At 30.9% G+C, this 21,562-nt stretch overlaps 2 protein-coding genes across 4 annotated transcripts in view; one reads left to right on the forward strand and one right to left on the reverse strand.

Moving 5' to 3' along the window:
- Inos (Inositol-3-phosphate synthase) overlaps positions 1 to 12,668 on the reverse strand; it is a 28,301-nt gene extending 15,633 nt beyond the window's left edge. The window contains exons 1-4 of the mRNA XM_090111669.1: positions 12,299 to 12,668; positions 11,787 to 11,959; positions 11,473 to 11,585; positions 10,975 to 11,132 (exon numbers count right to left, since the gene is read on the reverse strand). Coding sequence (XP_089967795.1) covers positions 10,975 to 11,132; positions 11,473 to 11,585; positions 11,787 to 11,959; positions 12,299 to 12,418 — 564 coding nt within the window. The 5' untranslated portion in view covers positions 12,419 to 12,668. The remainder of the gene's footprint in view (positions 1 to 10,974; positions 11,133 to 11,472; positions 11,586 to 11,786; positions 11,960 to 12,298) is intronic.
- A 2,009-nt stretch (positions 12,669 to 14,677) lies between these two features.
- Positions 14,678 to 21,562, forward strand: part of LOC149901375 (uncharacterized) — a 36,302-nt gene continuing 29,417 nt past the window's right edge. For 2 of the 3 annotated variants that reach the window (XM_090111353.1, XM_090111352.1), the window contains exons 1-3: positions 14,678 to 14,839; positions 15,106 to 15,299; positions 15,566 to 15,869. In XM_090111353.1, coding sequence (XP_089967479.1) covers positions 15,106 to 15,299; positions 15,566 to 15,869 — 498 coding nt within the window. In that variant the 5' untranslated portion in view covers positions 14,678 to 14,839. The remainder of the gene's footprint in view (positions 14,840 to 15,105; positions 15,300 to 15,565; positions 15,870 to 21,562) is intronic. The other variant, XM_090111351.1, reaches the window with a different exon arrangement.

Genomic DNA, 21,562 nt, shown 5'->3' on the forward strand with positions numbered 1-21,562 from the left:
CCCCCTAGTCAAGTGGTTTTCTGTTAGCGTATCGTTCAATAGAATAGACTACGAATGTATGAGATTGACGTAAGCTGTAGATAAACGTATCTATAGCTTACGTCAATCTCATACATTCGTAGTCTATTCTATTGAACGCTACGCTAACAGAAAGCCACCTCACTAGGGGGGCTGTAGATACGTTTATCTACAGCCTACGTCAATCTCATACATTCGTAGTCTATTCTATTGAACGCTACGCTAACAGAAAGCCACCTCACTAGGGGGGCTGTAGATACGTTTATCTACAGCCTACGTCAATCTCATACATTCGTAGTCTATTCTATTGAACGCTACGCTAACAGAAAGCCACTTGACTAGGGGGGCAGGTATGGTGCTTGTGATGGTTGTAATTAAAAAAAAACAACCTATAATTCCGTATTTTTTACCCGATTTTCAACCTGGACATCATGCACTGTTAACCTACATTCCAAACAACAGATTTGCGAACAAAAAAAACATGAATGCAGAGACAGTGCATTAAACCGGACATATCATATATCAATGCATCTGCAAAACGATACGTGTTTTATAAACAAATGCAATATTTCGACACTAGACACCTATCATTCATAGAATTGTATTTGTAAGCTTGGAAATCAATATCGACTTCCTTGAAGCGATGTTTGACCTTCTTATGCGGTTTTGATAGACGTAGGTATTGTTAGACTAAACTGTCTAAACGAACTACTTATGTGAATATTGTGGAAGGGGGAAATGTATTTAAAATTCATTTGGTTAGGGAGCCAGGTGCAAATTTGGTTAACTATTTCCTCTCAAGAGATAATTCGTCAGACGCATGAGAGTATAGTATTATAAAGCCTCGTGAACGTCAGCTGGCGCTCGGTTGGGGGGTGAGCCTCCCACGCACATAGGAAAAAAAATACATTCATTCATTAATTTCCTCTCAGCTAAAAATTTGTCAAATTGTAGCTAACCCAATATCTCAACGAAAAAAATAGTCAGCTGGTTACAACATGGTGTATTATACGTCAGCTGGTGTCTCGAACATGAAAGTTAAATTTAAAGAAAAATTTATTTTCCGTTATTTCCTCTCAAACAAAAATTTACCTGATGATAGCTTATATGTAACTGTGGATAAATATATATGTCAGCTGGCTGTATCTTGGTGGAAAATCCGTCAGCTGATACGGGAGGCTACAACCGCTCTTCCCCCCAACCGAGCTCCAGCTGACGTTCACGAGGCTTCATAATACTATACTTTGATGCATTTTACTAATTACCGCTTGAGAGGAACTTGGTCATAAAATCTGCTGCTGGCTCCCGGACCAATTATTCGTAGTAGCATTATTGTTTTAGAATGTAGAAACTATATATAGATACATTTCGGTATATAAAGAGAATTAGAAATAAAGTTTTCCAAAAGCCCTGTATATCGCCGAGTTTCCATTTTTGCCAAATACAGCCAATAGTCAATAGGTACTTCTCTTATCTCAAAAATCACTTTCAAATCGGTTCAACTAGGACTAGGTATTTGGGAGTTACAATATCCTACATAGACACAAATAAATATTCGTAAACCCATGTTAAAAACGTTGAACCTTAAACTAACGCCAGAAAAAAAAATATTTTCCGAAGCATGGACGTATAAAAAAAGACGGACGCCGTATTACGAACAAACAACGTGAAGCCACCATAGTAAGCTAGCGATCCACTATGTGTTTTTAGGCCCGAAAAAGTTTCATTCTTATTTTATTGGAAATATCTAAGGAGCTTCTCTTTTTAAATGCACGAGTAGAACACCCAGAGTTTTATTTCAAAAACACGATTTTTAAAAAAATATTTAAAATATTGGAATTTTCGCGGCCGACTGAGCTAAATAAATTCGTATAAAAAAAATAGATGCACTAGATAATTTATTATGTTTCTAATATATGTAGTGATTACAGGCGCAAATTATCCTTTTTTGAAATTTTCGATATTGTCGATAGAGGCGAAAGTATTGTAATTTTTACTGATTTTCGTTTTTATTTTTTTATATTATATGCAGGCGTTAGTAGAAGCTCTGTTTAGTACCAAAAGAAGCCTTGAACTGAGGGCTACATGTGACAAAAATACCACATTCTAACCACGAAGTTATTACGAGTTATCGATTTTCAAAGAATTCAATGTCAGGGTTGACCCTAGTAAAGAAAAAGTCAAAGCTTTTTTTTAACAATTATATATTTATCATCTGTCTATTACCAAGTTTTTGTTTATGTTTTAAGTCGTTAGTTATAGTCGATATTTTACTATTATTCAATATATTATTATCCATATGATATGGAATAAATTAACTCAATAAAAAAAAATCTAAGATTTTTAAGACAATTCAATAATATCAAATTAATACAAATAAATCTCCTTTTTCGTCAATATTTTGAGCATTGATCATAGTAATCTCATTAAAAGTCAAACGGAAGTAACGGTAAAAACATTGACAACCCTATCTTTGAACTCTTTGAAAATCTATATCTCGTAATAACTTCGTGATTAGAATGTGGTATTTTTGTCACATGTAGCCCTCAGTTCAAGGCTTCTTTTGGTACTAAACAGAGCTTCTACTAACGCCTGCATATAATATAAAAAAATAAAAACGAAAATCAGTAAAAATTACAATACTTTCGCCTCTATCGACAATATCGAAAATTTCAAAAAGGGATAATTTGCGCCTGTAATCGCTACATATATTAGCAACATAATAAATTATCTAGTGTATCTATTTTTTTTTTATACGAATTTATTTATCTCAGTCGGCCGCGAAAATTCCAATTTTTTAAATATTTTATTAAAAATCGTTGAATAATATTAAAATATCGACTATAACTAACGACTCAAACCATAAACAAAAACTTGGTAATAGATAGACGATTTATATAATTGTTAAAAAACAGCTTTGACTTTTTCTTTATTAGGGACAACCCTGACATTGAATTCTTTGAAAATCGATAACTCGTAATAACTTCGTGGTTAGAATGTGGTATTTTTGTCACATGTAGCCCCTCAGTTCAAGGCTTCTTTTGGTACTAAACAGAGCTTCTACTAACGCCTGCATATAATATAAAAAAATAAAAACGAAAATCAGTAAAAATTACAATACTTTCGCCTCTATCGACAATATCGAAAATTTCAAAAAAGGATAATTTGCGCCTGTAATCACTACATGTATTAGCAACATAATAAATTATCTAGTGCATCTATTTTTTTTATACGAATTTATTTAGCTCAGTCGGCCGCGAAAATTCCAATATTTTAAATATTTTTTTAAAAATCGTGTTTTTGAAATAAAACTCTGGGTGTTCTACTCGTGCATTTAAGAAGAGAAGCTCCTTAGATATTTCCAATAAACCAAGAACGAAACTTTTTCGGGCCTAAAAACACATAGTGCGATCGTGTAAAGACAATAAACACGCACACACTCTCACCATAGTAAGCTAGTCGGCCGCCATTACGTCGTGTACTACCGACTGATTAACTGCGTCACTGTTTCACAAAAAATATTTAAAATGCCGTCTTGCGTGGTTAAATGGTGTCACAACAGTACAATTTTAAATAACAAAACACAAGGGATTACATTCCACAGGGAAGCAAGTTATTTCTTTTATGTTTTAATGACAAAATTATTACGGCAAAATTTATAGAAAAAAATACAGCCGCCATTGTCAACAGGACAGCTGTTGCCATGGCAACATGGCACACACACATGGATGTTTCGCCGCCATTACTAGGCTTCACTCAATGTTTAGGCGATATACCGTCCGTCTTTTTTTATACGTCCATGTTCCGAAGTTTTTGCGTAACATTTCAAATGAGCGGCTCTCACCCCGTCACCATGGTAACGTGATAACAGGCCATCGATAGGTTATTTTTGAGAGTCCGATCCCGATCGATCCGTGTTGAGGAAGGTCGGCACTCCGCCCTTGACCCGCATCCCCCACCCCTCGTGTGCGCACGTAATTGATCAACTGATAAAGTTTCATTCACTTTTTTATTGGGACCACGTTGTTTAACGGTTAACGTTTTTTCGCACTGGGAGGTCGAAAATTGTTTGCTTACTATCACACTTGCTATGCTTCAACTACCCTCAAACTAGGACAAATCTATAAGTCTATCGAGTTTGTTTATTCGGTTGAACGCGCTTATACATAAAAAGTAGATCCTACTCTAAGATCCTAATATACAAAAGCCTAATTACTTGCGATTTGACAAATTCTTTAAGTGCTAGGTAGCCCATTTATCGAGGAAACTATGGCCATATATATAGGGTATATCATCAGGCTAAGACTAATAGGAGCAACATAACTCGAACCTAATAAAGAAGTTGAAAAGTTTATTTGTTAGTTTTTATGTTTGAATTCAGGAAATACTGAACCGATAACAAAAAATATTTCGCCGTTGGATATGTACGCCATGCCTAAGTGTTCTTATACTGTCTGTGTATTGAAGTACATAAATGATTTCTTCCTTACTTTATACGTGACTAGCTTTCCGCCCGCGGCTTCGCCCGCTTTGTCTAAAACCTAATAAATTATATACTAAAACCTTCATCTTGAATCACTCTACCTAATAAATTATGTTATATATACTAAAACCTTCCTCTTGAATCACTCTATCTATTAAAAAAAAACCGCATCAAAATCCGTTGCGTAGTTTTAAAGATTTAAGCATACAATGGGACATAGGGACAGAAAAAGCGACTTTGTTTTATACTATGTAGTGAAGTAGATTTACGCCCGAAGCATTGCCCGTGTTTAAAAAAAAAAACACGCTCAGTTTCCGTTATTTTTCCGGGATCCGGGATAAAAAGTAGCCTATATCTTATTCTGGGTTTTCCTACCTACATACCAAATTTCATTGTAATCGGTTAGTAATTTATACGTGAAAGAATAACAAACATGCATCCATCCATTTCACAAGCTTTCGCATTTATAATATTAGTAGGATAAGTTCCTACCTACACGCAGTCTGTGACGCTTACACTTATCTTCATGATATACCCGAATATAACCTTACATTTTACGTTATTTACGTAGGTTATCGCTCCTTTCTATTACATAAATCCTATTATGTTGGATTACGTCGACAAGTCAATATTGTATTTGGTGGCATATTTCTTATAGTATCAGGCTTAGTTTATTATAATATAATTTAAACGCAACAGCCATACATTTTGAAATTTATGTATAAAAATTAAAAATTAAAAACCAAAATATTAAATTTCTGAACTTTATTGCACACATAATTTAAAATAATCAACACAATTACAATTAACAAAACTAACATCAAAATAAAAACAAAAATATTAATTTAAAATTTTATTTTCAAATAAAAACTTTAAAAGAAACAAACAATTAATAAGACAAAAGTAAACAAATGGGTGCCTTATCGCTAAGTAGAGATCTAGCTTTTTTAGTACCTACATATTATACAGATTAAAAAGTTTCCTTATTTTATATCACAAGTGTAAAGCGCGTGTAATACTTGTAAAATTAAGCCGTTAATAGAATTTTACAAATTGTTATTACTGTCTTCCTCCTGCTTTATCAGAATTAAATTTATTTATTGAACAAGGAAAACTTTTTCAAAATTATATTTCCGTTCATAGCATAGTCCTACTAATCCTACTAATATTATAAATGCGAAAGTTTGTGAGGATGTGTATGTTTGTTACTCTTCCACGCAAATATTACTGAACCGATTACTATGAAATTTAGCACACATATAGATGGTAACTTAGATTAACACATAGGATACGTTTTATCCCAGAAATCCCACGTGAACGGGAACTATGCGGGTTTTTCTTTGAAAACACGGGAAAAGCCCGGGGACGGAAAGCTAGTTCATAATATAGCGACGCAAAAACCATAGCCTTCTCTATCTCTATCTACAGGAGATAGAGAAGGCTATGCAAAAACGCGTACAATGCTCGCAAGGGAGCCATAACCAAAACATAACTAAATCTTTCCATGCCCGTGTATTTCTGTTACATACGCAAACAACAACATTTTGAAAACGCCCAAGGAATATAAATAATACTAGAATATATTAATACTGACACGTGTGCGAATGTATTACAATCCGAACACGTATTTAGTTTACATAGGTTAAATGTAATCGCGCATGCACTCCTGTATCGATCGATACCTAACACTTCACAGGAAGATAGGTATTCAGGTTTTGATGATAGGTGAAACTGAATGTTTTCAAATAGCGATGTTTTCTAGTTCGTTTTATAATTTTTATTCTTTTATTCATTTATTTGGTCATGGTAGTAAATGGCGAGTAATAATGCAGGTTAATTCTAACGACTTAAAAAAACAAACTATAGGTCCCTAATATAAATTCAATTATTACAATAACTACCTACAATATCACAAACGATTTATATAATTACTAGCGGTCCGCCCCGGCTTCGCCCGTGGTACATATGAAAAATAGATGTTGGCCGATTCTCAGACTTACCCGATATGCACAGAAAATTTCATGAGAATCGGTCCACCCGTTTCGGAGGAGTATGCAGACTAACATTGTGACATGAGAATTTTATATATAAGACTAGCGGTCCGCCCCGGCTTCGCCCGTGGTACATATGAAAAATAGATGTTGGCCGATTCTCAGACTTACCCGATATGCACAGAAAATTTCATGAGAATCGGTCCACCCGTTTCGGAGGAGTATGCAGACTAACATTGTGACACGAGAATTTTATATATAAGATTTAATACATAGATATATTTTTTACTATATTTAAAACAACCTTTCTTCTTTCCTTCTTTATCTACTTGTGGATTCAAATCTGACACCTTCGACTACACCCATTTCTGGTAACCCAGTAATAGGCAATTATTTATTACTCAAATTGAACAGAAGACATCCTATTTCTGAGTTAAGTGCCAATAAAACATATTATAATTAAGAGCCTAACGAAATAACGATGAACCCTCGTTTGATAATTTATCTATAGCGATTTATGCTAAATATTTATTCATAAGTATTATGTAACATTTTTTGAAACTAATAAAGCAATTTTTCATTTTTTTTTTCATTATCATATGCATAATATCTTATTAAAAACCAAAAGGATCCAACTTCCTTTATTTTTTCAGCATATCACAACAAGAGAGTACCTACTACCTATCACATTACTTTCATTTTTATAAAACGCATATTGATTCAATTAAATACTTCGTAAAAGGTTTTCAACGCAGGCGCGAGGGTTCGGGGAAAATTCAATCATTTTATTGTCTTTTAAAATGCAGCCATGATTGCAACTCATATAGCCTAATGGAGAGCATCCCACAGGATATTCAATTACTACGCTCATTTTACTAAAAGCTCTTTAATCTTATTTCGCCGTAATTTTATGGACAAAATGAATTTTGTATGTTTTCATTATTTATCAGTTACAATATCTAAAGCTATTCGAGATAATACGAGATCGAACATTAATTTCGCGTGGTAAAATAAATGTAATGAGGAATTAATTATGGGGAATTAATCTCCTTTGAAGTATTTAATTAACATAAAACATAATTTCGGTTTTATTAAAACTTAAACAAGAAATGATGTTGCAAGTATTATGTGCATATGCCAATCATTGGTTGAAAGTGATTTTGATATATTTTCGCATACAGATAGATTCATATTTCTGCCCATGAGTACTTTTCAAGTAATAAAATCTGAGAATCTGTTGTCATTCATTTTTCAGACCTTCGATATTATAAAGTGATAAGGGCACTAAGGACCTCTTAAATGGCATTCAATTTTCTTTCAATGTTCAATTCCAAAACTAGAATTTTTCCTTATTTTCTGTTTTAGATACTTCGCAGTTCATTTAATTTTTAACTAGCTATACTGCTTTTCGACACAGAGACCGAGAAAGCGACTTTGTTTTATACTCTGTTGTGATAATATCATTATCTGAAATATTTAATCATAGACAATTTAATACTTTTAAGTACTATAGAATTAACTAGCGGTCCGCCCCGGCTTCGCACGTGGTATTTCGCAATAAACGGTAGCCTATGTTCTGTCTCAGGGCCTAAAGATTGTCTGTGCCAAATTTCATCAAAATCGGTCCAGTAGTTTATGCGTGAAAACCATACATACATAATTACAAACCTTTCCTCTTTATAATATTAGTATAGAAGTATAGATAACATATTGTCAACCCAAGGACATCAATTTTATCCATTACTTCAATTAAATGGAAACATGATACTAAGCTATTACATGCTATTATTATGCAATAAGCAATAGGTCATTCAACTAGGAATACAGCTGAACCGTCAAAATATAAAAAATAATATATTATTCATATAGATTAGTCATATTCATATAAATTATAAGTTTAATTTCATGAAATTATATATTTTTTATTTATTTTGTAGCTTTTTACGTGTTTTTAAGTTTTATTTAAAATATATATTATATTTGTAGCTGTGCTTAATAATTGGGATGCTAAAAATATATAATATACATAACAAAATTAGATATTTTCATATACAGAGTCCAAATTGGAAACACTGCTATGCATCGAAGAATTAGAATTCTTCCAACGTTCGGGAGCTGGTTTTTTATTCTAAATTTTTTGCCAGGTTTTAATAGAGCTTGAGCTTGCTAAAAACGTTTATTGATCTTATTTTCGGAAATAGCTTTTTGTATGGTTTCAAAATCAACTTTAAAAAATAAAACGACTATCCCGAAACCTTATCAAATTCAGTCCTATCAGTAATATGTATCTCTAGCTATGCTAACATACTGGAACTAATAACATGTATAAAATGGAATACCGAATAAGTGCTGTTAAAAACCACTTACACGTCTTATAAACTCAAGAAAGGCTGAACCAATTTTAATGCTTTATAGTTTGTTCAATTCGTCTCCGCTTGGATGAGAATAATAACTATCAAACATGGGTTTATAAACACGGGCAAAAATACTGAACGGATTTTGATAATACTCAGCAGTGATGATACTCTGATACATAAGCAATAAGTATGTATCAGAATTACACATACTTGCTTAGCCAACGGGTTCATTCGCGGGTGAAACCGCGCGACACAACTAGTAAATTAGTAATTACATATAATAAAGATGTACAAGTACATACAGACAAAACTAAAAAAGGCCTACACGTAACGGTACGAAATCACGTGTCGTTGACACGGAGCGCAAGTCATTATGACTGCTGATGTCGAATGGTTTTTTACACAAAAAACACTAATTACAGTTAACATTCAAAAGTTTAAGAAATCCTTGATACTTCAAATTTATTTAATATTTCAAGTTACATTTTGTAAGTGATGATTATGTTGATTCAGTTGCTTTGCTTCGAAATTTCATTCTATCTATTAAATACTAGCGGTCAGCCCCGGCTTCGCCCGTGGTACATTTTTACGTTTTCTCTTCATAAGAACCATCCTCATACTTCAAGGAATATAATAAAAAAAGAATTATCGAAATCGGTTCAGCCGTTCACACGTGATGCCGTGACAACGCGAAACGGGTTTCATTTTTATATATATGTATATGTATATGTATACTAGCTTTCCACCCGCGGCTTCGCCCGCGTTTTCATAGAAAAACCCGTTCCCGTAGGATTTCCGGGATAAAACCTATCCTATGTCCTTTCTCGAGTATCAAAATATCTCTATACCAAATTTCATGCAAATTGGTTCAGTAGTTAAGGCGTGATTGAGTAACAGACAGACAGACAGAGTTACTTTCGCATTTTTAATATTAGTATGGATATAGAATATTATTCTACTATTAATTATTATTGTTCTAGTATTAATTATTATTATATATAGTATCAGAAATAGTTGAAAAGATTTTGCATAACTAAAATATGTTACTCTGTGTTATTAAATTTTTGACCATTCCATCCTAAATGGACAGCCGATAAGACAATGAAGAAACAATAGAGATATTTAAAAAAACTTTCCAATAAAACACCGTGTTAAACAAAGTTCCTTTTCTTATAGCGTTTATATTTAAATCATTCACAAATGTTAAAATTTTATACTTATTTTATTAAAATGATACTAGCAAACAGTTAATTTACCCTTATCAGCAAAGTATTCATAAATAATATAATATTTCAAAAATGCATTAACCCATTTATTATGCATAGCTATGAAAATTTAGAATGCTTTACATTTTACAAATTAAACATAAACTTCCGTAGCAACAAATTGTTTTAAAAAAATTAAATCTATACTAATATTATAAAGCTGAAGAGTTTGTTTGTTTGTTTGTTTGTTTGTTTGAACGCACTAATCTCGGGAACTACTGGTCCGATTTGAAAAATTCTTTCGGTGTTATATTTCATCACGCTACGGGCAACAGGAGTGGAGCCACGGGGGTGAAACCGCGCGGAGCAGCTAGTTATTCCATATCTATGGAATGGAATCATAGAAATGGCTGATTTAAAAGCATGTTCATTTTCACAAACAATATTTTAACTAGCTATAGAATGATGACATGCAAATTTGTACGGTATTTTCCTTCACATGCTTTCCTTATAATTTACAACAAGTAATTATTCTATGCACTTTTTAAACCTATAAAAAACATCACACTATCATTCGCTGCAATATTTCCATAAGCATAAAAACAGATGTCAATTATGTATATTAAACACAATTTTGGTATATTTAATGCAAATACTTAGATATTTGTGTGTTTAGAACCTGTGATATTCCAATATCACAGGTTGTCTGGTAGAAATCACTTGTAAGTGATAAGACTGCCTTTTGTACATTTATTTTACTCAAAAAAAAAACTTATAACTACATTAAAAATTGTTCCTATGTGCAGTTTTCTTCTCTGTTATTTTATTTGGTGTGCAATAAAGAATTTATTATTATCATCTTTACAAACCACTAATCACAAGAACAATATATACATTAATAATTAATGTAAAAGACTAACCTGATTAGCCGCAATGAAGTCTGGATCATAGATCGCAGGCCGTGGCTTCATAGCGGACATCTCTTTTTTCAGTTGCTGCTGCAGATCAAAGTCGATGACTTTCGCTCGAACCATGGAGTCGGCCAGGTTTAGCGGACTGATGTCCCAGCCATCAATCACTGTATATTTTATTGAGTTATTACTTATTATCATTGAAATATACACTTTTAATAAGGTTATATATTCAGTTATATGTTGTTAAACTTTCGATAAGAAAATGTTTGAATGAACAGTTTTTACAAGAACAGTAACATTTTAAGAAAATTTTTTGTTTATGTTTATTTTAGGTTTCCATACCAGGACTCTATTACCGAATCTTTACTGTCTCTCTGTCTGTTTTGTTGAGAAAATATTAAAAATAGTTGCAAACTACCAAATCTGCAGATTTATATCAATTTTAATGTAGTTAATAAACTAAATTTTTTACGGAAATGTATGTTTTTTATTCCATAAACTTACCAATATCATCTGGATGTACCATTGGTAGCAGCTGTGACATTGGAACATAGACGTCATTACCCTTCTCGTCAATTCCGAGCCTAACAGTTGACGCTTGTGTTATTGAACCATACCTTTTGACAAATAAAATATTATTAAAGCCAGTACTGTTGAGCTACATTCAAATGTTAAGTTACTTGTTTCAATATAATATTACATAGTATTTTTTATTAAAATTTTTCAAAGATTTCAAGTTATTTTAAATTTACCAATAGTCTAATATGAGTCCAATAAATAAATATCACATTAAAACAAGTTGTGTTGTACATTCTCACCAATTAGAATCCATTTTCCCATTCTTAGTGTTCCACGAGAGCTGGTGACGGTTGGCAAGCACCGCTGCTGTGAAGGTCGAACCATTGTTACCCCCCCACCCCACCAGCATCACACCAACCTTGCCTACCTTCCTCTGGGTCCGTATTTGCATCGAGGTACGGAACGGCCTTGCCTGAAAAAATATATTAGAATATGTATATGCTCTTTTTCAAATTTAGAATCCAATAATTGTTAGTCTCTTATGATCTCTTACTACAGAGCGTAGATATAATAGCATATGCATTGTAATTTCAGAAATACCTATTAGGTTAGGAATATGATTATGGTAAATATATGAAAAATTTAAAGAGATCATCATGTTAGGTACGTTGTGAAAAGCAGGCCAATTATTTTAATATCTCCTGTTAAAGAAACTCTTGTTTGTTCTAAAAGTTTCCAGGTGAGCCGACGATCGATAGGTACAACGCCGGCAATAAACATGTATTTGAAATCAAAATAATAAATCACTTACCACAAGCTCATTCTTGTTTCTTGTGACCAATGTCTCTTCATAATCGTAATCGGCATAAATATAATCTTCAGTATATTTAATTTTTGGAGAAGAAACAACTAAATTGGAGGTTGTGTCCATTACGGCAATTTAGATAAGGAAACTATTTCGTAAGTAAACAAAGTGAGCGAATATATTAAAGTAAAATTAAATTTACTTTAAATGTACTTCAATGACGATAAAGCCCTGAAGAATGGTCCTATAAGTTATGATTTCATAAAAGTATGCGATGTGTGTGACGATTTTTTTGTTTGTTGTACGTCAGCCACCCTTAAATGCACACAGATTACTAATATTTTTTTTAGATTTAAATTTGGTTTTTATCAATTGACAGAAGCTATAGACAATAGATGACGTAATATGTCAATATCTGACATTGTAACAGAATATCAACTGAAAGCCATAAACAAATAAAAAAGGTAACTATTCATTAATTATTTATGTTTAAATTAAAATAGCCATATTTCTTACTAAAACAGGCCTTTAAATTCGTACGATAATTATCTAATATTCTAATTGTTAATATTGAGACAAATATAATTTACCTATGCAATGTAAAAGGTAAGCTTGAGCTAAGATATTAGTGAGTAATTTCACATTTCAAAAAAATTACGCCTGTCGCTGGCCAAATTTACGACTTGGAGTAATAAATTGAAGTATATGCGTCGCATTTAATGAATTATTAGGACCAAAGACACTATAGATGTATAAGATTAATAATTTAAGTCAGTAGTTGGAATGTGTCTTTTCTGTGTAATAACATTAAAAAACCGAGCTAAATAAAATTTTAATATCCATTTTGTGTATATTTATTTTTATAACGTGATCGCGAGTGAAATTTATAAATATACATGCAAAATTTTGTCTACGTTGAATATTTTCCTTGATTTACCTTAATGTTTTAAAGCTAGACATTAAACGAGCGTGTCCTTGTCAAACAAACCGTCAAAAAATTATCGCAGCGTGAATGGTATACATATGAAAATTTAAGTATAGTACAAATAAAAAAAATAAAAAAAGTTTTAATATAGTACAAGTATAAGTAAAATTGCATACCTTTTAAATACTTAAGTGTTTTGATTAAAATATTATAATATAATTGTATCGTGTCATTGTAAATATAAGTTTAATTTAATAAAATATTGATTAAAATAATTGGTTTATGAATGGATAATGATCTTTTTTTTTGTGTAACTCAATATCAGGTCAGAAGTTTACCTAATGTTTATAATAGGAAGTCAATTCTTTGTACCTATTTCTTAAAACCAGCAGTTTAACTTTATAAAATAATTTTTAACTAAAATGTTATCAACTTTAATTTCTAAATACCATTTCTGTGGAATATTCAGGTCTACCTTCACCTTTTGTGTTAAGATAGGTACTTCAAATATTCATACGATTCATCCAATACTTTAGATGTACATAATATCTACATTGTACACGACAAAAATTTACATATTTGTATTACATAGATAGATGTACAGTACTTCGGTAAATGAAGAAATATTATTCATGCAACCGCTCATGCGCCCTTCTCTCCAAGTCTCCATCATAAATATTGTTATAGGTACCTACATTTATACAGCCAGCTTCAACTATATACACATATAATATTGTATTAAAAGTACAACTACAAGCATAGTTACAATGTATAAGTTAATTTCGTTCCACCCTCGCCCGACGCCGCATAACATATTAAAATATGTAATAATGTATACGTTGTAAATGTTGTTTTGTTTGTAGAAATGCATTCTGCGGCAGGTACATAAATGAAAGGATGGAATCTAATAAAAAGAAGACGGTTTGGATCCATCTATTTCAACTATTGTCTATGTGTGGGTAAAAGCGTATGCATGTTGTGAAAAGAGATTCAAGTACTTTTTACACACATACTTCCCACCCGACAATTTATTATTAGGAAGGGGCCCAAGTTGGGTTGAAATCTTTTATTGTAATATATTTATAATAAAAAAATGTAATTATAAATTATTAAATATTTAAATATAATAAAAATTAATTAATTAAATGTAATTAACTAGGATATTTTTACCAGCGAATCTTTTATACTTAACTATGTACCTACCTACTTACATTTCTAAAGAAATTAAAACAGAATTTATATCAAATAAGTTTCTTTATAAATATCATAACAAAAACAAGAAACGAAAAGAACGCTACGTACTAACAAAATATGAAATAAGTACAATATATTAACTTAGCATTTGTTGTACCTACCTACATGCAGCGGTGTACATTTATAAAGTTGTATATATTTAATTACGGTATAATAAAGCATGCGGGGGGGCGAGGCGGCGCGCCGCGCTCTCATATTCCGTATATTGATTGTGTGCGAGGGGGCCGGGGCAAGGAGGGGGCCACGGCGTGCCCCACTCTGTTTTTTACGACACGGCTTTCTGTGTAACATAATAAGTATTTAAAATTTTTTGTGAAATGTTTCGGTGTTATTTGTAAAAATTCGGGAAGTCGGAAATTGAAATAGAGGTGAGAAAATTTCGCTGCGATGATTTTAGTCATAATTACAGTTTTACCGAATATAATATAAATAAAATTTTATAGCTCTAAATTCCGTCGGCGCGTACCTACAGTATTACACTGTCATACCGCGTACGTATAGTGTTTTTTTACGGGCATCGTTCTAAAAATAAGTTGTAATAATTATAATTTTATGTAGCGGTCGCAGCGGCGACGGTTTTCTGTCGATTTTTTATAAGTTGTGAATTAGTGAGTGAGTGTTTGTGGTGGTGCAGATGCAGGGGCTGGTGAGCGACAAGACGTTCCACTTGAAGTGGAACAACCACCTGCAGAACCTCAGTCAGCTGTTCACGACCATCTACTCGTCGTCGGCCCTCGCAGACGTAACACTCTCCTGTCGCGACGGCACTCTCAAAGCGCATAAGCTCGTACTTTCAGCATGCAGTCCTTACTTCGAACAAATATTCAAGTGAGTCATTTATTAAATACACTCTCGCTATTCATTATTCCGGGAATTATGGTTAATTGCATGATAAATAAATTAAATTTGAACTGGCATCCATCTATTTTCGAATGTTAATTACTAAAGTCTTGTTACATAAACACTATTTTAAATATTATTTTCATTTTATCTCATGATAAGAATTTAATTGTTGAACAATTAAAATATTGATAATTTACATTTGAACATAAATGTTTGATAAAGAAAAGCAACTCATGATAAAAAAATTATAGGGACAATCCATGTCAGCATCCCATAGTGATACTGAAAGGTATACCTTTCTCGGAGATAAACCTCCTGGTGGAGTTCATGTACAAAGGGTCAGTGGACGTTCAAGAGTTAGACCTGCAGTCCCTGATGCACACAGCGTCTGAGCTGGAAATCAGAGGCTTGGCATATGAAGCGAGGGATAATGCTGCACAGCTCCTCAATGTGAACCTTGAGTACCCTTCGTACAGCCAAACGTCCACAAGCTCGGCTGTTTCTACATCACAATCGTTTCCACAATCACGCACCGATGTTGAGAGATTAAAACAAGTAAGTTTTGGCTTCTCATATTACAATATTTTATCTCTATTAATGGATATGTCTGCTTGTCTTATGTTATTATTGTGTGGTGTATATGTTCTGCAATTCCATTCATTTACAAATACTGAGCTAAAAAATTAATTTTATTATAATTCTATGTGGGCACCTAACTTTTTTCAAGATAACTAAAAGCAATATTATAAGCGAATGAGATTTTTTACTTTGTGTCACCAAAAAAATCATTAAATATATTTAAATATTTAAATCAGTTTAAAGATGATAATGTTATTTGCATTAATTATAAGTAAAATTTTGATAAAATTTTCTGGTATGTCGGTATAAAAAAATTGGATGAATGTTTTGATTAGAAAATGGCTGTTGAATATGTTATAATGACATTTATTCGCTAAATGAACTGAAACAAACATCTTAAACTAATAATAATTCTTTTTTCTTTTTAATATTCAGATACATATTTCTATTAAAAAATTATTTATTACCCCATTTCCGTTACTAAAAACCTTGTCGTTGAAATTTTTTCCTCAATTTATTGCTAATGTAAAGAATAAATTTTCAAATGTCATTTAAATTAGATGGTTATTAATAAAGAATTTAAATGCCCAATGGATATATTATTAGTTTGGGTTAATAAGAAAATTCTTCTATAAATATAAAATTAACAGAAGAATAAAATAGATACAGGATGTAATATTAAATAATAATATTTATAATATATTCAATTATTATATATATTATATTTATTATATATTTCAGGAGAATAATATAGAATGAGATGTAGTTAAAATAAATTATGAAAATTAAAGAAGTTAACTATTTAATTGATATTTCACTATTTTTGAGGATAAATTATTTGTGGAGTGATTCTATCTGACCCTGACCGCTAAATTTTAGACTCAATTATTTAAATCTTTTATTTATTCATACAACTATTTATAAACTAAATAAAAATAAAATTCAAATTCCCTTAATTAAATAATAAATGTTTTGTATGTTGCTGATAAAATAGCATGTTGCTGATAAATTTGTAATTTATAGGCAAATAAACATCTTCTTATATATATAAAAATGAATCGCAAAATGTGTTGGTAAGCGCATAACTCGAGAACGGCTGAACCGATTTCGATAATTCCTTTTTTATTATATTCCTTGAAGTACGAGGATGGTTCTTATGTAGAGAAAACGTAATTATGTACCACGGGCGAAGCCGGGGCGGACCGCTAGTATTTTTATAAAGAGGTGTAGGTATAATAAATTAAGTAAAGTTTAAAAATCTAAAAATCGTGATTAAATTTAAACGTGTATGTAAATTAATATTAAATTTGAATTTATTCACTGGAAAATTCCTAAATAACAAAGTAATTATTTGAAATATGTACTTAGTTAATAATTAATATTCATTCCACCAATAATATACAGTAAATTAAAATAATTTGGAAAATCCAAAAGTGCACGCCTCATAATTTTTTTTTAATAAATATTTATTAATTATTATTTTTGTTTATTTAATAACAATTAAACCACATCGAATCAGACCCTGAAAAATGAAAGGGTTCTATTCCTGAGCATACTCAAGCGTAAGAGAAAAAAAAAGACTCGATTAGTAAAGTATTTCGGTCGCTATCGTGTTAACAAGAAAAAGGATCCGCACATACAGACACACGGACGTCCAAGACAGAACTTTTTTAAACTGTTTTTTAACTAGTTTAAATAACAAAAATGACATCAAAAATATCATGAACGTTAAAAATAGTGTTTTTTCTTAATATGTGTGTGTATGTATTATCTTACAAGTGCAATGTATGATACATAAAGACATTTTAAGTTTGAAAAATCAGATGTTTTGCGCGAAGTGACAGTAGTACCCACCTCAACGCTTCGCTTATGAGGCGTGCAATATTCAAAATAATTTTAATTACAAATTATAAAGGTTATTTTTTCAGTTAAATGATAGTATTTATTAAGTTAAAATTTGAACAGAAAATAACTTCAAAAGAATTCTTGTAAAAGGTGGATTGGCAATGAATTTGGAAAAAAGTAAACCATGATTGTCTGTTGAGCACTCAAACCAGACTGTAGTCTAAAATAAAACATTCATTGTTCTGCTTCAAGTAATGCTAATGACTACTCGAATTTATTGCTGAAGGAACAAAATACATAATATATTTAATATTTAAGTAATACATATTCCAAATATAATTTTTATTCATTCATTGTAATTTAATCCGATTATAATAGGAAGGTACATAGGTACCAAAGGTAACGGTCATGAGATGCCGTATTCCCATTTACAAAATAATAATAATACAGTAATAATTTTAAATTTAGGTAATAAAAAAACTTGTTAATAATAGTAATTGAAAATTTCAAACAATAATGAATAGCAGATGTTTGCGACAATGTGATGACGCCATGTTTTCACGTAAATTATCATTAAATAAACATTATGACGTCAGAATAATCTATGCGATGCTATATACCTAATATTACTTTTTATATAATATATGTATTATTTTTTCGTATATTTATCACATTGAAGACGCTAGGGCTGGCACTTGGCACATGATTGGTTAATTGTATTAAATGATGTAATAAGACAATGAGTCACTTTTCACGAATGGAATATTGTTAATATTATTTCGTTTTCGTGTCATGGCGACTGACAATGATGCACATTTATTCTAGACGTTCAATATTTTTTATACGCCCATGAATAAAATTGGAGGCCCAATCAGAAGGACATTTCTCTTCAACCTCCATGATAATATCGAAGTTATCAAAGGAGTATTTATAAAAGACTCTTTCCTGCAGAGGCTGATTATCGAACTGGTTGTCTCTAATTAATATCATAATAATATGGTAATACAAAATATTTTTTCGAAGAAAACTATTTGAATATATGAATAAATTTTAGATTTTGAGTACCTAATTAAACGTTAGTAGAAAAATAATTTAAAATAATATCATGCTCTATGGATAAGTCAAGTGCTTGCTTTATGTTTTATGGCCAAATAAATATGCGTTTATGAAATAGTAATAAAACATTTACGTAATAAGTTAGATTGAAATAAATATTGCCTATTCTCATAGAAAGATACGCTTCTAGCATATTTTTTACTCTTAACATTTATGTAATGGCTGTACTCGCTTAAAACGTGTGTATTTATTATAATAAACAGAAATAATGACGGGAAGTATTAGTCATTTATTTTATTTACAGCTACGTACTAGCTAGCGTTATCTGTGTGATTATAATCTGTGAAAAAGGCGCGAAAAAATGCGACTATTTTGCATGTAAAGAGGTTAATTAGTGTTAGAATATGTAAATGTAAATGATACAAGATATAAAATTGATGTAACAATGAAAGCTTTTTCTCTTTTATTGAATGTTAAGTGCTGTTTTTTTTCAGTAAACTTAAATTATTAACTTTGAAGCTTTAAGTAGAATGTAGTGTACTTATAAGAATTAAAATCGGTGATTTCATTTTAATAATAATTTATAGCGAAATAATAACTATGTATATTGTATAATTATGAATTACTTATATAATATATTAAATATAAATATTATGCATTTGATAGGTATTATCGCAAAGTATTATTTCAACATTACTTTAATTCAAGATAAATTTTATATTTCAGATAACTTTAATTACAAAAATAAAAAATAGTGTAAACTATTTGATAAGACAATTTTCTTATAGGTAGGTAGGTAATTATTTTTCTTTATGATCACAAATGTATGGCTATTTTTATTCATTTATAAAAAAAAAAATATTTTTATCGTTTACTTTAAATTTAAGTAGTTTACTTTAAATAAATGAATATAAGGTATAATTTTATATATCGAATTGAATATTTAGTAGTTAGGCGTGAATCATAAAAGCTTAATTTGTTAAATTAATTATTATTATTAATAGATTCCTACTTAAAAATAGCTTATATTGATTTCGTGTTTCTATTTCTATCTTTTTATCAACATAAAAATAACTGTTTTAGCTACTACATATGTATATGTATTGTAATTGTTACTTAATTTCAAAGTACTTGTTCATTAATTAATAAAAAACAGATGTAGCCTGTGAAGGTAATTAATTTCCGTCGAAACCCTTGGACTAGTAGTAGGTAGGTAATATATTGTCAATTAATGGGAAAATTGATAATATATTTATCGACATATTTTTAATTTGTAGCAAGTCTTTTTTATACATAAACCAGGCTGGTGATAAATATATTTTTTTCGCAATAGTCGACCAATTTAATGTGCCAATAATTCTTATCGTACATTTTATCAAATTCTATTAGAAATATTATATTTTATAGCGATAGATAAAAAATATTTAATTTAATAACTTAGGTATATTTTATTTGTTATAAGATAATCCGTAAATAAGGAACTACATCGATAAATATACGATAATTATTTTATTAATAAATCATTTGGCTGAAAGAAATGATACTAGTGCATCTCGGCCCAACAGGTCGATACCCAACCTTGAACTATTCAAAAGGTTATACAAAAAAACATATTTCATTTTAATAAAAGATTTAAAAGAAAATTACTTTGACTACACTTTATATTTATATCATATGTTTTGTTTTTTGTTTAAACGTAAAATAAATATAGGTTTCTGTTAATTATCTTACCGAATTTAAATTTTAATGGAAGCAAATTACACGTTTGTGTTTTCTTATAAATTATAATATCTCTTATTGTATAGTGTCTATCCCGGGCGGACTCGAATCTGGTAAAAGAATAATAACTATGCATGTCTGTTTATTTGTTCTTTTCAGGTAGGTAGGCCAAGGAACCTGTTTCCCCTTATAGAAAAGCAATAACCTGCATTGTTCTAAAACATACCTACGTTAAACTTTATTATTTTTCGAGTTTCTCGTGTATGTTTCGTGATTTATTCTTAAATAATGATATAAGACGATTTAATATGTAGTATGTAGTAGGTAATGAAATCGGCATAATAATGAAAAAGTAAATTTATTTTTTTATCTACTTTATATTTGATACGAGCTATCCCTTTGAACAAAAAGGTTAATATAAAAATTAAAAACTATATTTTATCACATCACATAAGTACATACGTGTTCCTACATAAGTAAATTATAGACTGGTATAAACTGAAGCTATTATCAATAAAACCGGCCAAGTGCGAGTCGGGCTCGCGCACAAAGGGTTCCGTAGCAGCAAATATAATAAATTACAGTTAAATCAACCTATCTCAAAAACTATAAGAGATACTTTGATCAAACCAAAAATCGTTGAAAGAGTTAATTAGCATGCATCACCTCTATTTTTTTTAGAATTTTATACCCCGAAGTTATAAAAATAGAGGGGGGGGGACATACTTTTTACGACTTTGAGAGCTGATATCTCAAAAACCGTTCACTTTAAGAAAAATGTTTTTTAGAAAACTTTATATCATTTTAAAAGACCTTTCCATTGATACCCCACACGGGTATGTACATCGAAAAAAAAAATTTCATCCCTCAGTTACATGTATGGGGGGCCCCACCCCCAATTCTTTTTTTTACTATTTAGTGTCATATTTTTGTAGCGGTTCATACAACACATATTCCCATCAAATTTCATCACTGTAGTACTTATAGTTTCCGAGTAAATCGGCTGTGACAGACGGACAGACGGACAGACGGACAGACGGACATGACGA

This window comes from Colias eurytheme, chromosome 17 (genome assembly GCF_061535395.1).
Source record: "Colias eurytheme isolate Ceu_HAF_F1 chromosome 17, ilColEury1 Martin Lab GWU primary, whole genome shotgun sequence".
Lineage (NCBI taxonomy): Eukaryota > Metazoa > Arthropoda > Insecta > Lepidoptera > Pieridae > Colias > Colias eurytheme.